The 20,567-nt window shown below is 49.0% G+C and overlaps 1 protein-coding gene across 2 annotated transcripts in view; it reads left to right on the top strand.

Annotated features, from left to right (window-relative positions):
• FLI1 (Fli-1 proto-oncogene, ETS transcription factor) overlaps window positions 1–20,155 on the top strand; it is a 91,263-nt gene extending 71,108 nt beyond the window's left edge. For both annotated transcript variants that reach the window (XM_054517103.1, XM_036397614.2), the window contains 4 exons: window positions 125–190; window positions 14,966–15,028; window positions 16,684–16,731; window positions 17,723–20,155. In XM_054517103.1, coding sequence (XP_054373078.1) covers window positions 125–190; window positions 14,966–15,028; window positions 16,684–16,731; window positions 17,723–18,252 — 707 coding nt within the window. In that variant the 3' untranslated portion in view covers window positions 18,253–20,155. The remainder of the gene's footprint in view (window positions 1–124; window positions 191–14,965; window positions 15,029–16,683; window positions 16,732–17,722) is intronic.
• Window positions 20,156–20,567: the final 412 nt, after the last annotated feature.

The raw sequence follows: 20,567 nt of genomic DNA, 5'->3' as shown, positions 1-20,567 counted from the left end.
AGAAAATGTGTGCCTAATTAACAGCAAAATTAGCTTCTTTTTTCATGCCTTTAACAGCATTTCCTACCTGCCCTGATGGCTCCCTGTGCCCAGACGGCTCTAACTCCCTTTCTTTGCCTTGCAGGTAGCTCACTGCTGGTCTACAACACTCCATCCCACACAGACTCCTCACGTCTTGCCACCAAAGAAGGTCAGTGTCTTGCATATAAATGCCCTGGGTTTGATTGGGTTAAAACTAGACCTTGTTAATAATATCCTTGGCAGAAAATGTTCTGCTCCACTCTGCATTCACAGCACAGTTAAAAAGGAATAATTCTCACTGTGCAGCCCCACCCAGGCTGGAAATGCCATCTCTGCTTGTCCAGCCAGCACCGTGGCTTCAAAGGTGTCACTGTCACACGGGTGTTTTGCTGAGCTGGTGAACTGCTGGCACATTTTCTGTTCCTGATGTGAACAGTTTGGAATCTCACACAGCAAGGCCTGAGACTCTGTTTTCCTCTAAGTTCACAGTTGAAAGGATCAAATCTTCTCACAATGAATTTCACTACTGTAAAGGGCACTCAGGTATTCCAAACCCATCCATAGATCTGTAGCTTGTTTCAACCAGCAAGGAGGACAAAATGTATCTTTTTGACAATTTCATTTTGGAATAGTTTGATTTTCTGTTTTGTTTCAAATAACCCTTTTTTTTTTTTTTAATCTAGTCGAAATTCTGAACATGTAGCCATCACTTAGAAACCCTGGAGTTTAAACGTTAATAGCCCTCTTGAGGCTCCTTCAGGCTTTGGAGTTGTTTGTGGGTCCTTCAGTCAGGTGTTTTAGGTTTTTCTCTGCAGCTCCAGCCCTGTTCCTTGTTCTTATTTTTATTGACAAACTGGACTCTCAGTCAGGAAAATGTTGTGAATATTGGTGTGATCACAGAATTACAGAATGGTTGGACGGGACCTTAAGGATCATCTGGTTCAGTCCATGGCCATGGGCAGGGACAGGATGAAGCACATCCCTTACCTACACAGAGAAGTTGAATTGATATAGTGAATATCTGGGTGAATTTATCACCCCCAAGTAGGATGATAAGGAGCAAAAATCTGTGCTCTGTAACTCCTGGGTAGGGACAGGAGGCTCTAATGGGGTTTTCCTTTCCCATTGTGCTGCTGCAGGAACATTGGGTTTGTTCCCTGGGCTCTGTTCAGCTCCTCCTTGGAGAAGTTTCTGGGGAGGGGTGAAACTCCTGCCCAGCCCCTGGAGCCAGCCTGTCCCTGTGCCAGCTCCCTGACTGTCACAAATGCTTCTCTGCTCTTGAGGAGAACGTGGCTGCATGGACAAGCCACAAGTTTGGATTAAAAGCAGTGGGGAAAGGCAGAAGGAGAGACAAAACCTCCATTGCACTGAGGGGCTGCAGCAAACAGAGCCCACATTTAACAGCTCCTGCAGGGAGGGTCTGGCTGCCTCCTTTCTGTGCTGCCCTCAGGGCCCTGCTCTCTCCCTGCATTTCACATCTGCCTCGGAGCTGGGCACGAGGTCAGGGCTGCTCCTCCAGCAGCTCCCTCTGTCCAGCAGGTAAATCCACTGCAGCTCCCTGGCACTGTTCTCCCCTCTGAGGCAGCACCAGTTGGTAAAACAGGGTCATTATAGGGACAGAGCCACTCAGGCTGTGCTCTGACTGCTGCTTTGACATTAATAATAATTTATTTAAAGTTCATTCAAGCTGGGCTTGCACTGTGTAGTAGGGATATAGTGGGAATAAAGGGAATAAAAGAGGGACATGTGCTCCTTCACAATTTTCCCTTACACCCAAACCTCTGCTCATTCTGTCTCAGGCCAGGCAATTGCTAAAAATAAAGCCAAGAAAGGTCTGATTTTTTTTTTTTTTTCTTCAAGAGAAAATCTCTGTGTAGGACTGCACTCCTCTGAATTTTTAAACACTTTGTGACTTGGGCCTTGAGTCGCTCAGACTGAAAGAAATTTGAGGGGAAAGTGTCCCTCCCCCTGCATTTTTAGTGGCCTCAAGGGTGTCTCTGTAGTGCAGCTGACAGAGCTCTGGGTTCACTGCTGTCAGCGTGGAGCCCTCAGCTTCACATGGAACTTTCATTATGTGTCAATAAAGGACCAAGCACGCCCAGAAGAGAGGCAAATAAAAGTTAGGAACTACGTAGAAATGTTGAAATCCCATCTATTCCTCCCCCATTTCTCCCTATAGGGCATAAATTCCATCATTCCTTCCACACTGGGTATGGGTGTAGCACGAACTGCCCCACTCCAAGCCACTGCAGCTGGCTGAGGTTACTGAGATAAGGAAAAGGGACAGGAGAGCAGGACAGGCTGGCAGATAAGGGACTGGGAGAGCAGAGTGAAGTGGCTCATCCAATAGCACAGCAGAGACTCATGATACTCATAAAACTGGACTTGGAATTCCTCAGGCTGTTTTTTTTAGGAAACAGGATTTTCCTTGTTTCCTTTCTAATGGGCTCACTTCAAGATGATATTCTCACTCCAAAAGATGATATTCTTTTGGAAAAGGAATTTCATGTTAAAAATTATTATTTTTTAAATGATTTTTTAACTTCTCAAAAGATTAAACAGTTTTCTTCATGCCAGTGCATCTGGAATCTACCAATCCTGTAAACATTTCTCCTCTCTGTGTCTGTGAATAAAAACAGATGAGTTTTTCTAACCACCTTCCCTTGAGGATTCAAAAGCAGGTGATGAAATAGTACCAACCATGACAAAGATAGGAAAAAAATACAATTTTCTTCACTCCTCCTGTAGCTTTTCTACATAACTAGTGCAAATAAGCTGCTTGTGCAGATTGCAGGGAGAGAGACAGGAGCCCTTTGCATACATTGACACTGTGCTTTACACAACATGTTCCATCCACGGCTGGAAAAAAGAACCCACAGGTCAGAAAAAAAAGTGCAGCTGCAGCACAGACAGCTGCAGATGTTGCAGATGCAGCACAGGCTCTGCTCCCTCCTCCAGGATGATGTCCCCAGGAGCACAGGGAGCCTGGCCCTGTCCCAGTGCTGTCCCTGGGCTGGCTTTGGTGCCCTGGCTGCAGCTGCAGATCTGACTCCCTTTTTCCCTTCTGCTTTCTGCCCCCTCACTCCCTGCAGTGCCAGCTCTGCAAACAGGAGCTGCAGCTCTGCTTTGGGGCAGCCCAAGTGCAGAACTCTGCAGCAGGAGTTTTGGGAATCTTTACAGCAGATCCTGAAGTCCCACGGTGGGGCCCAGGGCAGCTGAGTGTTCTCACAGCAGACAGGTAGATCCTTGTCCTGTTCCAAGGCTCCTGCTGCCTCAGCTTCTCCCTCCCAGCCTCATAAACACTCCAAAGGATGGGACTGAGCGTCACTGGGACAAATTGTCTTCAGCTGCCTCAGAGGAGTAAATGGCTCTAATGAAAATCACCAGTGGTTTTTGGCTGGAGAGCAATTTTCTGGGAAATGAAATGAGGCTGCTCTCATGGCTGAATGGAAAGAGCTGTGTCCCCCTCCCAGTGCAGACATGGTCTGGGTCATTTTCTGGGACTGTTTGGAGAAATGAGTGATCTGCTGTGGGTACTGGAGACAGGGACAGGAATCTGAGCCCACAGATCTGCCCCAGTCCAGGGAGACCTTAAACTGCTCTCCTGCAGAACGGTGTCATTTGAGCAGCTTTCCACAGGGAAATGGAAAGAATATTCGCATACAACAACATTGGGAGGCCAAAGGGCCACGTCCCCAAAGGGCTCTGAGCTCTCTGGCCTCGCTCCAGCACAGTTTTAAAGTTTTTAGTGTGTCGGGGTCTGTGTAATTCTTGTGTTCAAGACTCGAGCAGAATGCTGTGCAGGAGCTGAGGCCAGGGCAGAGCTGGGGGCTCCCAGCAAGGCAGAATCCTGGTGTGTGGATGTGTGAAGTTCCCTGTGGATGTGTGAAGTTCCCTGTGGCCATGCAGCCTGTGGGAATGCCTGGGCTGGGATGTGTGGTACTTTCCAATTCACAGAATCGCTGGGTTGGAAGAGAGCTTCAAGATCATGGAGTCGAACCCAGCCCCAACAGCTCAACTCAACCCTGGCACCCAGTGCCACATCCAGGCTTTGTTAAACACCCCCAGGGATGGGGACTCCACCACCTCCCTGGGCAGAACATTCCAGAACTTTATCACTCTTTCTGTAAAAAACTTTTTCCTGGTATCCAACCTGTATTTCCCTTGGTGCAGCTCGAGGCTGTGTGCTCTGGTTCTGTCAGTTCCTGGAGAAAGAGCCCAGCCCCAGCTGAGCACAGGCACCTTTCAGGAGATGCAGAGAGTGATGAGGGACATGCAGAGAGTGATGAGAGACCCCTGAGTCTCCTTTTCTCCAGGCTGAGCACCCCCAGCTCCAACACTGCTGGTCCCAGGGAAGTGGTGTTTGTGCAGGGAGGTGGCAGAGGGGCTGAGGGGAGGCTCAGCATCACAGGTGACATTAACCACAGAGGTTCCTGGGGCTGTTTGTCTCCAGGTCATTCAGGATCTTGGTGCAAAAGGTGCATTCACACAGGTCTGTGCTCTGCACACGCCGTGCTCAGCCCAAGGTAACAGAATCCCAGAATCATTTAAATTGGAAAAGCCCTCCCAGACCATCAAATCCAACCTGTGAACAATCCCCACCTTGTCTCCAGCCCAGGGCACTGAGTGCCACCTCCAGGTGTTCCTTGGACACCTCCAGGGATGGGGACTCCAAACCTTGCTGGGCAGCCCCTCCCAGTGTTTAACAACCCTTTCCATGAGGAAATTCCAGCCTGAGCCTCCCCTGGCACAGCCACAGCCTGAGGGCGATTCCTCCTGTCCTGTAGCTGTTCCTGGGAGAAACCCCAACCCCCACCCCGGCTCCTGGCAAGGAGCTGCAGAGAGGGATTTGATCCTTCTTGAGCCTTCCAGATTTGGCTGAGAACAGTGACAAACCAGCCCAAAGTCTCAGCAATCCAACCGAAACTCCAGCAGAGCACAGGGAAAAGGGATGTGGTACCTTTCAAAGAGAGAAGAAATCTCTGTGTGAATACATGAACAGGGATGGAGGGGGGGAATTTTAAGGGTTTATTCTGTGACTATCCCATATTTATGATCAGATTGTAGAAGTTGTTGTGTGAACAATGAGGATGTTTGGGTACAAGGTGTGTGTTTGTGTGTTTGGTGGGGCTGTTGGCAAATTTAAGAGGATAAATAAATCAGTGAACTCTGAAATCCAGTGTGATTTCCTGGGGCTTTGTACCAATGCTCGTTGTGAGGCCCTAAGAAAGAGTTCCTGGTGTTGGAGCATCAATTAAAATCTCTTTCCCTCCAATTCCCTGGTACCTCACAAAATATGGGTCTGTGCAGCTGCTTTTCTCCCCATCAGGGCTGCAGCCTCTGTTCCCTTTAAACTGGCAGGAACTCCTCAAAACTCTTCTCTCCAACTTGTCAAACTGAGTGACAATTTGGGGTAACAGGTTCAGATTTGGGGGGACTGGGGAGAAGGGGGCAGAGACTGCAGGGAACGTGGTTGCATAAGCACAGTTCCCACAGGAAAACCTCTCAAATTCCTGCATAAACCTCTTCTCCTGAAAGATTTTTCAGATCTAAAAGGTTGTAGTGAAAAATATTGACCACGTCAAATAAACTCTCCTCTGAGTGTGTCAGTGCAGTTCCTTTTCACAGCAAAGGTTTTAAACTCCCCAGTTCAGCTGTGGCAGAGGAAAAGCAGCTGCAGCTTTGTGCTCTCCTAATTGTCTGTACTTGCTAAAACATTTCTCTATGATATTTGTGTGCCTGGTGATGAAATATCCCATTTTTAGCTCAGCAGCAGAAAAAGGGGAGGCTTTTTTAGGTCTCCTTTCATTTTGGCTGTGTGGCCAAGCAGGGATTTATGAGTTCAGGGGAGACAGTAGCCAGCGCGCTTGGATTTTGCTTTTTATACTTTCTTTTTTTTTTTTAATTGTTTTCCTTTGAAATTCCAGAGTTAGTGTTTTGTCTGCTTTCTCCCTGACCCTCTTCGGAGGCAGGCGTGTGTTTTTTCACCAGAAAAACTGGAAACAAAGAATCGTTGTCTTTAAGCTGTAGCAGGCAGGAAACCCAACTCACAAGGGATCACCCCGAGCCAGCGCTGTCCCAGAGTAGACTCCAGTTCTCTGAATTCAACCTGACAGCTTGTCTGGAGCACTTTCTAAGTAACCATTATCCTTCCTTTCCCCCAGCAAAAGAGCCATTATTATTTTGCCTGGAGTGCAGTGCAAGGAGTGTTTTTGTGCTGGGGGGGTCACACATTTGCTGGGGTGCCAGGCTCTCCCTCCCAAAGCCTTGGAAGTGCTTGGGCTGTTTCCTAAAGCAAGAGTTAATTTGTTTCCTGATGATGACTTAAAAGCTGTAAAACTGCCATGGCTATGCATGTGTGTCTTCCCTTTTCTCTCATGTGTGCGTGGCCTTTTTCTCCATGGGTGTGAGGTTTGGGGCTTTTTTACTTCTGCATTTGTGTGTTTTTCAACCAGAGCAACCTGCAGCCTGTCAATGGTTTGGTTTTACACCCTGTGCTGGGGGTAACATCCACACAGTGCTGTGGGCACATTGCTGCCTGCTCCTGGCTGTGTTTGGGCGGTTCTGTAGGTGTGCAGGAGATGTGCAGCTGTGCCTTGGCTGTGCCTGCAGCCCTGCGTGGCTCAGGAACATCTCTGCTGGCTGGAGAGCATCTGCTTTTCCAGGCTGGCTCTGGGAAGGGTTCTCAGGACACATTCTTCAGCCTCTGTGCACTGTGCATTGGGATTTCTGCTGCTGATATTAAAAACGCAACAACAAGGAAAAAAAAAAATCTTCTCATTACTTCCTCCTTTTCTCCATAATGTCTTTGTGAGGCCAGCAGGGCTGAGGCAGACGTGGCTCAGGAAGTGCCAGCGCTGCTGGCTGGGGATGTTCTCCAGCCCCAGGCACCACTGGGGGCTGTCACCTCTGGCTGGGGCAGCAGGGAGAGACTCTGGGGCTGAGTGGGGAGCAGAGCTGGGCTCTCTGCCCTGTGGGGGCTCCTTCCCTGCACCCCTGCTCAGGGACAGGCACAGGGCTCAAACAGAGCCACCTGTCCTGAGCACACCCTGCCTCTGGAAATCCCCTCTGGAAATCACAGTCCCGGGATGGGTTGGCTTGGAAGGACCTTAAAGCCCATCCAGTGCCAGCCCTTCCACTGTCCCACCCCTTCCAGTGTCCCAGATTGCTCCAAGCCCTGTCCAGCCTGGCTTTGGACACTGCCAGGGACAGCAATCCTGAATCCCAGCTCTATTCCTGCACCATCCAGATCCTGTCTGACTCTGGAAATGAGTGGCCTTCAGCCACAGGGCTTTAATCCATCACTGATTTGGAGCAGTTCAATCAGAAAGGTTTGATCTCTCTGATCTGTGTTTCTATAAAGGCAGCAATTCATAACCAGGCTCTCAGCTACTTTCAGACACTCCTCAAGCTAAATCTGTCCTTCACATCCATCTCTGCAGCAGATTTCTCACCTACATTCAGCAATCAGTCCCCTCTCACTTGGTTTGAGTTGACTTCAGGTCAAAACCCAGTGTTGTTCCTGGATTTGGGATCTGTGAAACAGGTTAACAGCAATGCAGAGATCAGAGAATCACATAATCATTCAGGCTGAAAGGCCTCTGAGATCATCCAACAGTGCACCCAGATGGATGCCAAAGATGGCTTGGTAATATTTTTCAATTGTGAAATAATCAAATTGCCTGATCATGTAAAATAGAAGTAATTTTGAAATCATTCTGCATTTAGTGAGTTGCTTCCTCTTAGTGAAGAGATTTAGAATTATTGATTTCCTCCTCTGACCCTGGGAGTGGTGGTTCCTCTGCTCAAGGAACAGCACATTGTGTCTTGAAGGGGAAAAGAAAGAGTTTGGTTGGGAAGTCTCATGTAACCATGGGAACAGGCACAGCAACACTGGCCAGGAATGACAAAGACATGTAGCACATGTGTTAATTAATTGTTTTAATTAGCAGAGATAGTAAGTTGACAAGCAGTTCCTTGCAGGACAAGTGATGCTGTGAGGTTCTGAGGCTCAGTGTGACACACATGTCCCTGCAGCTGGCTAAATGTCATGGGAGAGCCTTTGGAAAAGGCCACAGGAGTCCTCAGACCCTGCCCTGCTCCAGTCCCTGTGCCACCATCCCTGCCCACACCTGGAGACAGGTGAGAGCCCAGAGCCTGCCCAGCTTTGTGCTGAGGGGAGCTGGAGCTCCTCTGCTGACCTGGGAGGTTTGCACTGGGTGAGGGGCACTCAGAAATGTCCTGAGGGTGTGAGGGGCCCTCAGAAATGTCCTGAGGGTGTGAGGGGCCCTCAGAAATGTCCTGAGGGTGTGAGGGGCACTCAGAAATGTCCTGGGTGTGAGGGGCCCTCAGAAATGTCCTGAGGGTGTGAGGGGCACTCAGAAATGTCCTGGGTGTGAGGGGCCCTCAGAAATGTCCTGGGTGTGAGGGGCACTCAGAAATGTCCTGAGGGTGTGAGGGGCCCTCAGAAATGTCATGGGTATGAGGGGCACTCAGAAATGTCCTGAGGGTGTGTATGGAGCAGTCAGAAATGTCCTGGGTGTGAGGGGCACTCAGAAATGTCCTAGGGGTGTGTGTAAGGCATTCAGAAGTGCCCTGTGTGTGGGGCAGTCAGAAGTGCCCTGTGTATGGGGCAGTCAGAAATGTCCTGGGTGTGTATGGGGCAGTCAGAAATGTCCTCTCTGTGTGTGGGGCAGTCAGAAGTGCCCTGGGGGTGTGTGGGGCAGTCAGAAATGTCCTCTCTGTGTGTGGGGCAGTCAGAAATGTCCTGGGTGTGTGTGGGGCAGTCAGAAATGTCCTCTCTGTGTGTGGGGCAGTCAGAAATGTCCTCTCTGTGTGTGGGGCAGTCAGAAGTGCCCTGGGGGTGTGTGGGGCACTCAGAACATGTCCCTGGAGCCAGGGAGGGACCGTATGGGCCCCACAGTTCAGTGTTTCTACCACATGTGCAGCAGTGCCCTGGCTGTTCCGAGGAGCAGCTGAGGGTGGTTTTGGCCCCTGGTCCTTGCAGGAACTGCAGCCTGGGTTTCTGCTCTCCACTGGCTTTGAACCCAGCCCAGCTCCTCACTGGAGGAGGCTCGGGGGCGACCTGAGGGCTGGGCACACACCTGGGCAGGCCTGGCTGGCAGGCTGGGCTGGCAGCAGGGGAGGGGGCAGGGTTTGTTCCCATGCTGGGACCTTTCCAAGGCACCAGGGAGGTGCCACCACTCCCAGCCTCACCTGGGCAGGAGAGGCCCTGGGGCTCTGTGCCCTCCTCTCCCTCTCTCCCCATAAAGGGGCTGCCACAAAATAGACCCCAAGGGACCACTTGGAATAATGACAGGTCTGCACCCCCAGGACACTTGGCTCTGCTTTCCCCATTTAGGGAAGCTAATTTAAATTCCAGCCACCAGGCCAGGGACCTTTCTTCCTCCTGAAGCAGGAGGACTCCTTGCAAAACCCAGCCTGTGTTGTGCATGGAGAGTCCATGGCCCAAACCTGGCATGCAGCAGGAACTGTTCTGGGGTGACCTGACTCACCTGGACTGGAGCATGGGTACTTCCAGGCAGGACTTGGCCTTAGGGATTTCAGTGAAGCAGATCAGGAGAAGGGGAAAGAGAAGGCTGCAAATCTGAAGTGAGCCATGAGATCCACAAAATTCTCCAGGTACCTGAGCCTCGTTTCTCTCTCTCCCTATAAAGTGGTTGCCACAAGATAGACCCCAAGTGACCACTTGGCCACGTCACAAGTCTGGATCCCCCAGGGCACCTGGGTCTGCCTTCCCCCTGTCTCCCTTCCTGGCTCTGTCTCCATGGCTTAGGAGAAGCCCCTTCCCACCCTCCAGCTGCTGAATTTCCTTGGAGGTGCCAGCTCCAGAGATTCCTGGGCTCTCCATCCCTTCCCAGTCTTGCCTGTAGTGCCAGCATGGGTGGCATTCCAAATAAGATTCCCCTGTAGTTCCCATAAAGCATTTAGTCCATAAATGACCCAGCCCCATTGAATCCATCCTAGAAACAGAAAGGCCTAAGAAATGTGGCTGTTCCAGGCCCCAAGCTCGCTGTTCTCCTGGAAAGCCTCATCAGGCTGGTAGCACAAAGTGGTGCCTGACTCAGGCTGACTGAGAAAGCTCCTCAGAGGGAGCAGGATGAAGGGGCTGTCAGCACTTCCCAGCAGCTCAGGAAGCTCAGGCACTGTGAGCCCATTGTTCACTGAACCCCCCTCCCCTCCTCTCTGTCCCAAACTCTCAGATTTATAAAACACCAGGGTTGGGGTTTTTTGGGGTTTTTTGAAGTTTATCAGCGAAGGTTTGCTCCCTAATACATCATATCTCAAACACAGACTCCCTGAGGCCTTGCTCACTGGGCTGCACTCAGGCTGACAGCACCGACAGGGATTCGGGATGGTGGTGTGGGAATCCACCTGGGGGTTTTCAGGCTGGTTTCCTGGGAAGGGAGTCTGTGTGTCTGTCCATCTGCCCCCAGCTATATCTATCAGTCTGTTCAGACTAAATATGCCCCAGAGGTGCTGGGAGGGGACCCAGCTCCGGGGGAGACAGGGGCTGTCTGGAGAGCTGAGCACAGAGTGCCAGGGGAGCAGCCGAGGCAGATTTGGGGTGAGAGAGTAGAGAGCAAGGCTAAAAGGGCCCAGAGAGCAGGGCTGCAGCCTGCCCCCCACAGCCTGATCCTGGGGAAGGCAGTGCATCTGGAAAAGGCAGCTAAAGCCTGCAGAAAGTGCATTTATGCCTGGGAATAAATAAAATGATATTTAACCTTCTTGCCAGGCGCGCTGTGAGTGCGAATGTTTGCAAAGCTGTGAGATCCTCGCTTGAAAGCTGCTGTGAAAGTGCAAAGCATTATTAATATCCTTTACCTTCCTCCTAATAGACTGAGCATTCATGCTGGGGAATTTCTGGACATAAACCAGACAGCTGCAGAATGACAGTTCTTGAAAGCATCTATGATTTATTTTCTGCTCTTTAATTCCATTTTGTATTGAACACACATTTGTCATAGGGCTCTTGTTCCACAGGGCCTTTTAAGTCTAAACCAGACTCAGGGACCTGATCCTTTCTGGGATAAATTTGCCCCACTTCACTGTAGCCATTTGCTGATTTACACCAGGAGAGAACCCCAGTCCAAGTCTTTTAATTGAATTTCCATCCCATGGCAAGTTTTGGTGTAAAATCCAAATGGTTTAAATGACAGATAAGACTATTCCTGTCACTGGCTGGCTGCAGTTCTGTAGGATCTCTTCGAGCCACTGGGCGTCAGGTCCTGGGAATGATCCTGTTTTTGCAGGAACCTGCAAAAGTCTGGAGGGGTTCCCTGGCTCTGCCTTTTCCATTTTGCTTTAAACACATTCAGCTTTCGAGCCTGGGCCTGGAAGCCAGGAGAGCTGTTGTGGTTCTTTCACGTTGCAGAGATTTTTGTGAAATAAAAATAGCTTCCTGCATTTGGGTTTTTCTTTTTTCTTTTTTCTCTTTTTTTTTCTTTTTTTCTTTTTTTCTTTTTTCTTTTTTTCTTTTTTTCTTTTTTTTCTTTTTTTCTTTTTTTTGTGGGGGATAGAAAGAGTTGGAAACTTACAGTAGCTGAGTGCACACGGTGTTTCAACAGCAGGGTTAATTATCATATTTAACCCTTCTTATTATGGCCAAGTCACACTCAGGGTTGAATCTCATCCTCCAACACAAGGCTGCCCCTATACATCTCCACACTTTGCTCCATAATCCATATTTATAGAGGAAAAACTGAGGCAGAGGGACTCAGTCAGCCTGAATTAAACCTGAGGAGGAGGAGGAAAAGGAAAAGGAGGAAGATCATCTCTCCAAATCATGGTCTATTTATTTACCCAAAACATGCTGATGGCTCTGGATCAAGCAACCCCTTGTAGCAGTTGATTCCCTTGAGTCAATGATCTGGCCCCCAAAAAATCAGAGAAAACTGAAAATTTTCAGTGAGTTCCACTACTTTTTGGGAAGGAAATGTTTCCCTATTTTGAAAAGGATTTTTCTTTTGGAAAAAGAATTTCTGCCTTCCTTTAACAGATCATCATATGGCATTTCCATTAATGTTACATTATAGAACTGTTTATGGATTGAACAAACCAAAATGTCTGTTAACATCTCAGTTGCTGGACATTGCTGAGGGTTTTGCTTTTCTCAGTGCAGAACTTGGGTTTTCCAAAGCATTTCCCCAAACGTGGCTCTGATAGCTGTGTTGTAATACCTCAGAGGGATGTCCCAGGGGAGCAGGGGAGTCAGAGCTGGCTGCAGGGAGGAGATGGGAAAGGCAGGACCTGCCCCAGAGCCCTCCCTGCTCCTTGCCCTTGGTCACTGGGAGAGCTCTGTCCCACTGGGATCCACTGGGATTGCAGCCAGGAAACCCCCCCTGCAAACAGCCCCTGGTGTGGAGCAGGGACAGCTGCTGGGCACTGTCCAGGGCAGGGACAGCCCTGCTGCTGCTTGTGGGGCCATGGGAGCAGGGACAGCCATCTGGGATGGGACTGGGATCTGGAATGGGGACTTGGATCTGGAATGGGGACAGGGATCCTGAATGGGGACAGGGATCCCTAATGGGACAGGGATCCCTAATGGGGACTGAGATCCTGAATGGGGACAGGGATCTGGAAGGGGGCAGGGATCTGGAATGGGGCAGGGATTCTGAATGGGGACTGGGATCTGGAATGGGGCAGGGATCAGGAATGGGGACTGGGATCCAGAATGGGACAGGGATATGGAATGGGGACAGGGATCCTGAATGGGGACAGGGATATGGAATGGGGACAGGGATCCCTTTTTGGGACTGGGTCTCCCTGCTGGAACAGTGTAGATGAAGCTGTCACCTCCCTCTTCCCGAGCTGTCCCATCCCACTCTTTGTCCCAGCTGAAACCACAGTGGTTTGTTTTCCAGTCTGATCTATTTGCAGTGGGGTTTGTGGTTTCTGCAAAAAGGGAAAAAAACAAACAAGTAAAATAAAAATAAAAACAGGCAGATTACATGAGCTCTGTTTTTCCCCATTCCTCTCTCTTCCCTCCTCCTCTGGCACCCCCCCTCCCCTCTCCCGTCCCTCTCTGTTTTCCTTTCCATGCCAATAACTGCAAGGCTGTAATTTCAAAGCCTCAGCGGCTTTCCCAGTGCTGGAGGAATGTGCCAGTGCCTGGGATGGATCCTCAGGGAGCTGCACAGCCCCACAGGCAGGAGGTGCTGGGCAGAGGGACACTTGGGATGTCCCTGGAGGATGCCCCTGGGGGATGCTTTCCCCCTTTTGCATCTCCTTGAAACAGACTCCTTATTGTCACCTCAAATCCTCAGCCTCCCCAGGTTTAAAATCTGAATTAATTTCTGTGAAATAGGAACAGGGTTCTCCTCCTCCTCCTCCTCCTCTGCCTGTGGTCTTGGGATGAGAGAAAGGGGTCTCCTATAGGCTGGGATGGGTCACAGTGAATTCCACTGAGTGCAGGGACAGCACTTCATGATCAGAATGTGTCAGGCTTGGGAATTGCCCAAAGAGCCCCATTGCTGCATTTACAGCCCTATTTACACTTCTGTGAGGGGCTGGGGGAGCATTGGAGATGTGGGAGAGGAAAAGAGCACGGCCCTACAGAAGTCAAGCCAGCTGGGACCATGAAGCAAAGCCAGAGTCTTACAAGTTTTTTTGCTAGGAAAAGTTCTTCTCAAGCCCTGTGTGCCTGTTGTCTTTTGTTGTTAGATCCTTCCTAAGATGCAGTCAGGAGAGCAGGATGGGGCAGTAATGGCAATTCTGGCCTCTCCAAAAGTAAATTGTCCCAGTGGGAATCACAAACTGTGCAATGGATGGTTAAAATGAGACTTGGGCACAGCTGGCCTGTGTCAGAGGGGCAGAAGATTTAGGGACAGATAAGAGGTAGAACTGGGGACAGATAAGAAGTAGAATGATGTTATGGACAGATTAAAATTGTAGGGTTTGGTTAAGGGGCCAGGAGCAAATCCTCTGCATAGACACCCTGGTAATCATGGGCCTGTGATGGTTTTAGGGACAGAACTGCACATTCTGAGAGCTTCTGGCCACTTTGCAGAAAGGCAAAGTCCAGCAGGCAGGTGGGGCCCCTCTGCTCCAGCCCTGCTCACACCCAGCTCTTGTTCTTGCTGGGTTTAGGGTGCCTTGGATTCCAATAGGGAGGTGTAGTGGTTTTGGTTTGATTTGATTTGAATTTTGATTTTTTATTTCTGGACATCCCAGACCAATTCTTTGTCCCTAAAATCCGTGCTGCAGCTGGCCCACCCTGCTGGCTCTGGGCCACTGTCCCCTGTCCCCTGTGCCACTGCTGGGGCTTCTACCTGGGCAGGGTGGGCGCTTCTGACCCTCAGCAAGGTTCTCCTGCTCTAAATCCATGTGGCAGCACCTGGCAGAGTCCCCTCCCTCTCTCGGCAGCTTCCTGAGCTGTGCTCACCCCAAATGTGAGAATAATTCTTCGAGTCACAATTTTCTGTTGTGAGAAATGATACAAAGAGGAGGAGCAATCTTCCTCTTGAAGGGATTTGTACAAATCACCATGATATTATCAACTAAATGTGTGATAAACCCTAATATTTTTTTGTCTAAAAAAATGTGAGAAAAGCTCCAGTGTGGAAGGAGGTCGGCATTTGTACATTTAATAATCCAATTTTTTGTTCACAGCATGGATGCAAACTAGATTGGAAGTTCAGTTGCAGTAAAAGACAGAAAATTAATGAAGTATCTACATATTTTCCTTGTCTCACTGACTATTTGGCAAATTATAAATATCTATGTAATGCTTTCCTTATTGGTGCATCTTCATTTTATACTGAAATTTTAAATTTCTAGGGACATCTCTTTATTTTATAGTGCAATCCCCAAAATATCAGCTCTTGGTCTGAGCCTTTCCCTTGCAGTTGCTGTGATTCCTGTGGGATGTGGTTTGTACTTTGTACCTGTTCTCTGTCCCTATAAACCCCTTCTCTCTTTCCAGGCCCTCCTGTCGCAGGGACACAAAATGTGAATAAGACAACGGAGCAGCAGCGGCCCCAGCCAGGTGAGAGTGGGGTCTGGGACCTTGGGCTGGGGGAGCAGGGACAGGCAGGGACAGGCAGGGGAGGGCTCAGGAGGGGCTGGGCTGTGCCAGCAGCTGTCCCCAAGGGGCTCTGTTGGGGAAGATGAAACAGGAAAGCCTTATCAATATGATTGCCTGGCAAAAGATTTTGAGGATATAGGAACTATAAGTGAGATTGAAATGAAAGCAAGCTTTGAGATCCCTCAGTTACTGAACAACAGGAAAACAATGGCGTGGCTGGCTGAAGGTGATCCCCTTTTGATGGAACAACACCCTCTGCTTGCAGGCAGCTCCAAGGGTCAGAGCAGACACTACAGCTTGGCAGAAGGGGCCCAAAGAGGAGTTTTTAGGGTTTAAAATGTAACATAGTATGGCAATGTAATGATTCTTATAGGCTGTATGTAAATGCTATAGGATTTGTATCTTGTACTAGATTGGTTAGTGAGAATCAGAGTATTCAGCACAGAAGAAGATTTATGGCATTGTAATGGGAACCACTCTCTCTTTTACTCTCTCTCACTCTCCCATCCTCTTTACCACGCTCTTGCCTTCTCTCTCTTTCCCTCTCTCTCCCTGTTTGGGGCCTGCTCTGAGCTGTGCCTGGCAGCTCCCAGCAGGGCCCTGCACCCAGGCCCTTTGCAATGAGCCCCAGGTTCCAAGGCCTGGCTGCAGAGATCTCTCATCTCTGTCCATCTGTCCCTCCAGTCCCACCCCCGTCACTCCTGCAGGGCTCTGTGCCCGCTCTGCCCCTGCCCACCCTGGGCCAGGATCTGCAGGGTCCCCTTGGAGCATCCCAGCCTGTCCCATCCCAGCAGGGCTTTCCCTGCCCAGAGCAGCCCCTGGGCAGAGCAGGGGTGTTCCTGCTGCCTCCCCACCCTCCCTGCCCGGCACAGCTGCTCCCCATCCCCTTCCTCTGCTCCGGGCTTGGTGCTCTTGGAACCTGTTCAATCCACCAGCAAACTGCAGATCCAAATCACCACAACCAGAGAGAGGCAGAGCACAAGTGTAGAGATTAGGGCTGAGGAGGCCCCACAGAAAGGGAAGGAATTCATTCCTAATAAATGCTTTGTGGGGTTTTCAAGAACCACTCAGCCTTGGTGGAGCCAGCCACAAACTCCTGTTACTCTCATCTCTCTAATGCTGTGCTTGCTTCACAAAGAGAGACTTGGGTGAACATTTCCTGCCCTCCCAGGGCTGCAAGCTCAGCTGCTAACCAGTGAATCTGAAAATCTCATCTGCTCTCTTTTTTCATTGAGCTTTTTTTTTGTTAGGAGAAATACTTTTACTTCTGCTTTGTGGCTGTTCTCCTGTCACACAGGTTTTTTTCCACGTTTGATGTGCTCTGGTTGCTGCACAGTGCAGTGTATGTCCAAGATGATCCCAGACTGCAAAAGCAGGCAGGTCTGAGAGCAGTGCCAGGAACTGTGGCTGTGCCATTTTGGATGGCAGAAATACCTGGTGGTTGTTTGCTAACAAAGAAAGAAGGAGCACTTCCAGGCCCTGGGAGAAGGGACAGAAGGAGTAAAGAAAGAAAATGAAAGTTTGGTTTCTAGAACAAACATTATGACCTGGAGTTTCTTTTTGATTCAACATACTTTAAATTTTCTTGGGTGATTTTTTTTTATTTTATTTTTTAGATCCCTACCAAATCCTGGGGCCTACCAGCAGCCGTCTTGCCAATCCAGGTGAGTTCATTTTACATTTCAGACCCCCCTTACCAAAGAGGAATTTTCCTTTGGAGCTGCTGCTCCAGCCTGCACTGGGGGAGCAGCTGCTGCCCCTGCACCCCTGGGGGGACCTGTGAGAGCCACTGAACTCAGCAGCTGTGACCTCACAAGGGCTTTTGCCAAAATCCTTACAGAAAAGTGAGGAAAATGGTGCAACAACATCTCTGTTGGGACAAAATCCCCATCCTGGATGTTCTGATCCAAACCCAGCAATTCCTGAGAAGAGTTTTATAGGGGGGTTAAGTGCTGGTCTCTCAGATTTGCAGTACAGATTAATTTTTTCACTGCCTGCTGTGGGTTACAGGAAGAAAGGCAGAAGACATCTCTGAAAGTGACAGTGTAACTGTCCCTAGCACATCATCTACAGTAAATAATCCCTGATTTTAGGGAGTAAGTAATTTGCCTGGAGCAAATCCTGCTCAAACTAACCAAACTTGTACACATGGGATGCCTGTAAGGAAGCATCCTCCTTAGGCTCTTAACTTACCCTTAACTACTTGTACAACTACACTGAGTAAAACCAGGAGTCATCTGGGGAACAAATCATCCCGTGTAACTCAGATCACCCCCTGGAAAGAGAGCTGGAGGTATCCAAAACAATCTCCATGGCAAACAGGGAGCAGTGCAGGGGTGAAGTACGCTGTGCTGGGCAGTCAGTGAAAACTCTGCAGAGCAGTGTCCTCACAGAAAGCACTGTTTATGAATAGCCTGAGGATTTTAAGGCCAAAGGCAACCATTATGAAATGTAGTGTGACCTCAGGCCCAGGCCCAGAACAAAGGGCTGAGTAACTTGTTTGCTGGGAACAGCATATCCCCTGCTAGGGCCGCCTTTCCAAGGCCCGGAGGAGCAGTTCCCAGTCGAGATCGAGATAGCCCTTCTGTTTCCTGCCTTTGTGTGTGCCTGAGCAGGAAGGCCCGAGTCATTTCCTTTGCCCTGCTGTGTCTGCAGGGAGCGGGCAGATCCAGCTGTGGCAGTTCCTGCTGGAGCTGCTGTCGGACAGCTCCAACGCCAGCTGCATCACCTGGGAGGGCACCAACGGCGAGTTCAAGATGACGGACCCCGACGAGGTGGCGCGGCGCTGGGGCGAGAGGAAGAGCAAACCCAACATGAATTACGACAAGCTGAGCCGGGCGCTGCGCTACTACTACGACAAGAACATTATGACCAAGGTGCACGGCAAGCGCTACGCCTACAAATTTGACTTTCACGGCATCGCCCAGGCCCTGCAGCCCCACCCCACCGAGTCCTCCATGTACAAGTACCCCTCGGATCTGTCCTACATGCCGTCCTACCATGCCCACCAGCAGAAGGTGAACTTTGTTCCCCCACACCCCTCCTCCATGCCTGTCACATCATCCAGTTTCTTTGGAGCGGCCTCCCCCTATTGGACCTCCCCTGCAGGAAGCATTTACCCCAACCCCAACGTGCCCCGCCACCCCAACGCCCACGTCACACCGCACTTGGGCAGCTATTACTAAATGCTTTGATCTGCCAGTGGCCTTGAGCAGTCTGTTCGGACTTTTTCTTTACTCCTGGGATTTGTATGGTTTTTGGGGGGACCCTTAATGGATAATTGTGGCCTTTCTGGGGAAGAATTAAAACTGGATATCTGTTATTCCTGGACCAAACCTTTTACTTTTGTAACTTTGCCTCTTGTGTCTTGAACTGAGAGATGGAAGCTCCTGTGGGCCAGTACTCTGCATTTTCTTTGGGGTTTAAGGCTTGTGTCCTCTGTAGGAAGTGACAGTGAAGATGGTTCACCATTCCCTGGAATGATTACTAGCTTTTGGATGAGAGCAATTGTTAAGGATTCAAAGGCTTTTGACAAGGCATAGATCCAGCAGCGGGTCGTAGGAAAGGATGACCACAATGGGGTTTTTCTCACTGGCCATTTGACCATTCAGTGGAGGACATTGGGCTGCAGGGGACCACAACTGGAATCTTAGCTCTAAGGCAGAGGAGGAATTTCATCCAACTGGAAATTAAATATATATATATATATATTCATATATATATATATGTACATGTATATTTTAAGAAGTAAAGGGCATTGAAGGAACTTTTCTAAAGTACAACTTCATTTGACTGTGTGTGAACTCAGCAAGCAGCAGAAACCTGAACAAAGCATAAGGCAAAGTCAAGCACAGACATTCCTGGGAACAGAAGGGAAGTGAATAAACGACAGCAGGTCCCTGGCTCCGCCCGAGCCGCGGGCTCTGGAAGCACCGATTCGCGAACGCTGTGCGTTTGTCAGACCGTCAAACCATGGGTCAACAAACCAGAAGGCAAATTACTGTATAAATTATGCAGAGTTATTTTTCCCTATATCTCACAGTTTTAAAAGAAAGAGTAAATAAAACGAGTTGACCTCGGTCACAAATGCAGGTTTGTTTTTTACTATCAGCTCAGTTGTTTTTTGTTTATTTTTTTAATGTAATTTGTACATCTTTTCAATCTGTACATTTGGGCTGTAGCTTTGTACTTTTTGCTAAAAAAAAAATAAAAAATAAGACACGAGTAATGTATCTGTTGGAGATAGGCTTAGTCCTGCAATTGGATCCATGACTGACCCCCAAAGTGGCCAGAAACCCTCCAGATTGCCCTGGGTTTGTCTAGAGGAGAGGATTTTCTGTATTAGTCTGTTGTAGCTGTCTGCAAATTAACTCCACTTACTCCCATGTTTGCATTGAGGCTGATTGAAAACAGGCCCAACATCTCAAGGCAACCATTGCAATGTTCTGTGATCGCTTTTCACCCAAATCCTGAACTTTGGGAAGATCTTAACCACTTCATAGATAAAACGACCAAATATTCCTTTTTTTGACGGCTTCTGCTGGGGGGTTCTGTGGAAATCCGACCCCTTCCAGAACTCTGAGCCATCCCCAGCTTTGCAGATGTGAATGTGACACTGCACAAGCAGCGGTTTGGTGCCATAAACAGAGGGTAAACCACAAGCGTTTGGGGTTTGGAACAGATGTCTGGGGGGTGAGATTTCCATGTACAACCCATTAGCTGACTTGTATTAAGTGGCAGCCAATTAACAGGATCACAACTATCTAGTCTAGACCAACCCCTGGGACTCTGTGGGGGCAGGATTTGGTCCATGTGCATCCCATTGCAGGAGGGGAGTCTGAAACCAGAGCATTGGAGTCTGCTCAGAACATTAAATACAAGCACTGATGCCATTATTTAACAAAGTGGGAAGAGAAGATCAAGCTAATTCAGTTAGGTCTTAGTGCTTTTGGGGTGTTTTTAAGCAACATTTCTGCAATAATCGCAAAATTTAAGTATGAAGAAACTACCCATGGAAATGGGGCTTTTGCTACTATATATATGCAATGTACTTTTTGGATATTAAAATATATATAATTTTGCAAGCTATCTTGGTGGGTTGTTTTTTTTTAAATGTATTAATGTTACAATGAAACAGTTGTATGAAGAAGATGATGTAAAAAAAAAGTGACAAAATAAATGGTGGTTTTCTTCTCTAAGGCATCAAATTGTCCCACTCTCTCCCTCCCCTCTCACACTTGCATGCACTTGAAATTAAATTTAGCTAAAAAGGGAAAGAAAGCAGCTCCACAGTAGTGGCAACCCATCCTGATCCCTGTAGTATTGACTGCTCATTCTAGAAAATTGTTGCCAGAGATGGTCAGACTGGATTTGGTTGTTGAAGGGATTAGAACCCAGGCTCTGGCTTTTGTCCATGGAGAGACAGAGAAAGTGGGAGGGCAGCCAGAGCTCAGAAGCTGAGGTGTCAATGTGGCTCTTGGGGTGCCCCAGGGCCCCCCAG

The sequence above is a fragment of the Molothrus ater genome, chromosome 22, assembly GCF_012460135.2.
Source record: "Molothrus ater isolate BHLD 08-10-18 breed brown headed cowbird chromosome 22, BPBGC_Mater_1.1, whole genome shotgun sequence".
Taxonomy (NCBI): domain Eukaryota; kingdom Metazoa; phylum Chordata; class Aves; order Passeriformes; family Icteridae; genus Molothrus; species Molothrus ater.
Note: the sequence above shows the minus strand (reverse complement) of the source record. Positions and strands in the feature narration are given on the sequence as shown.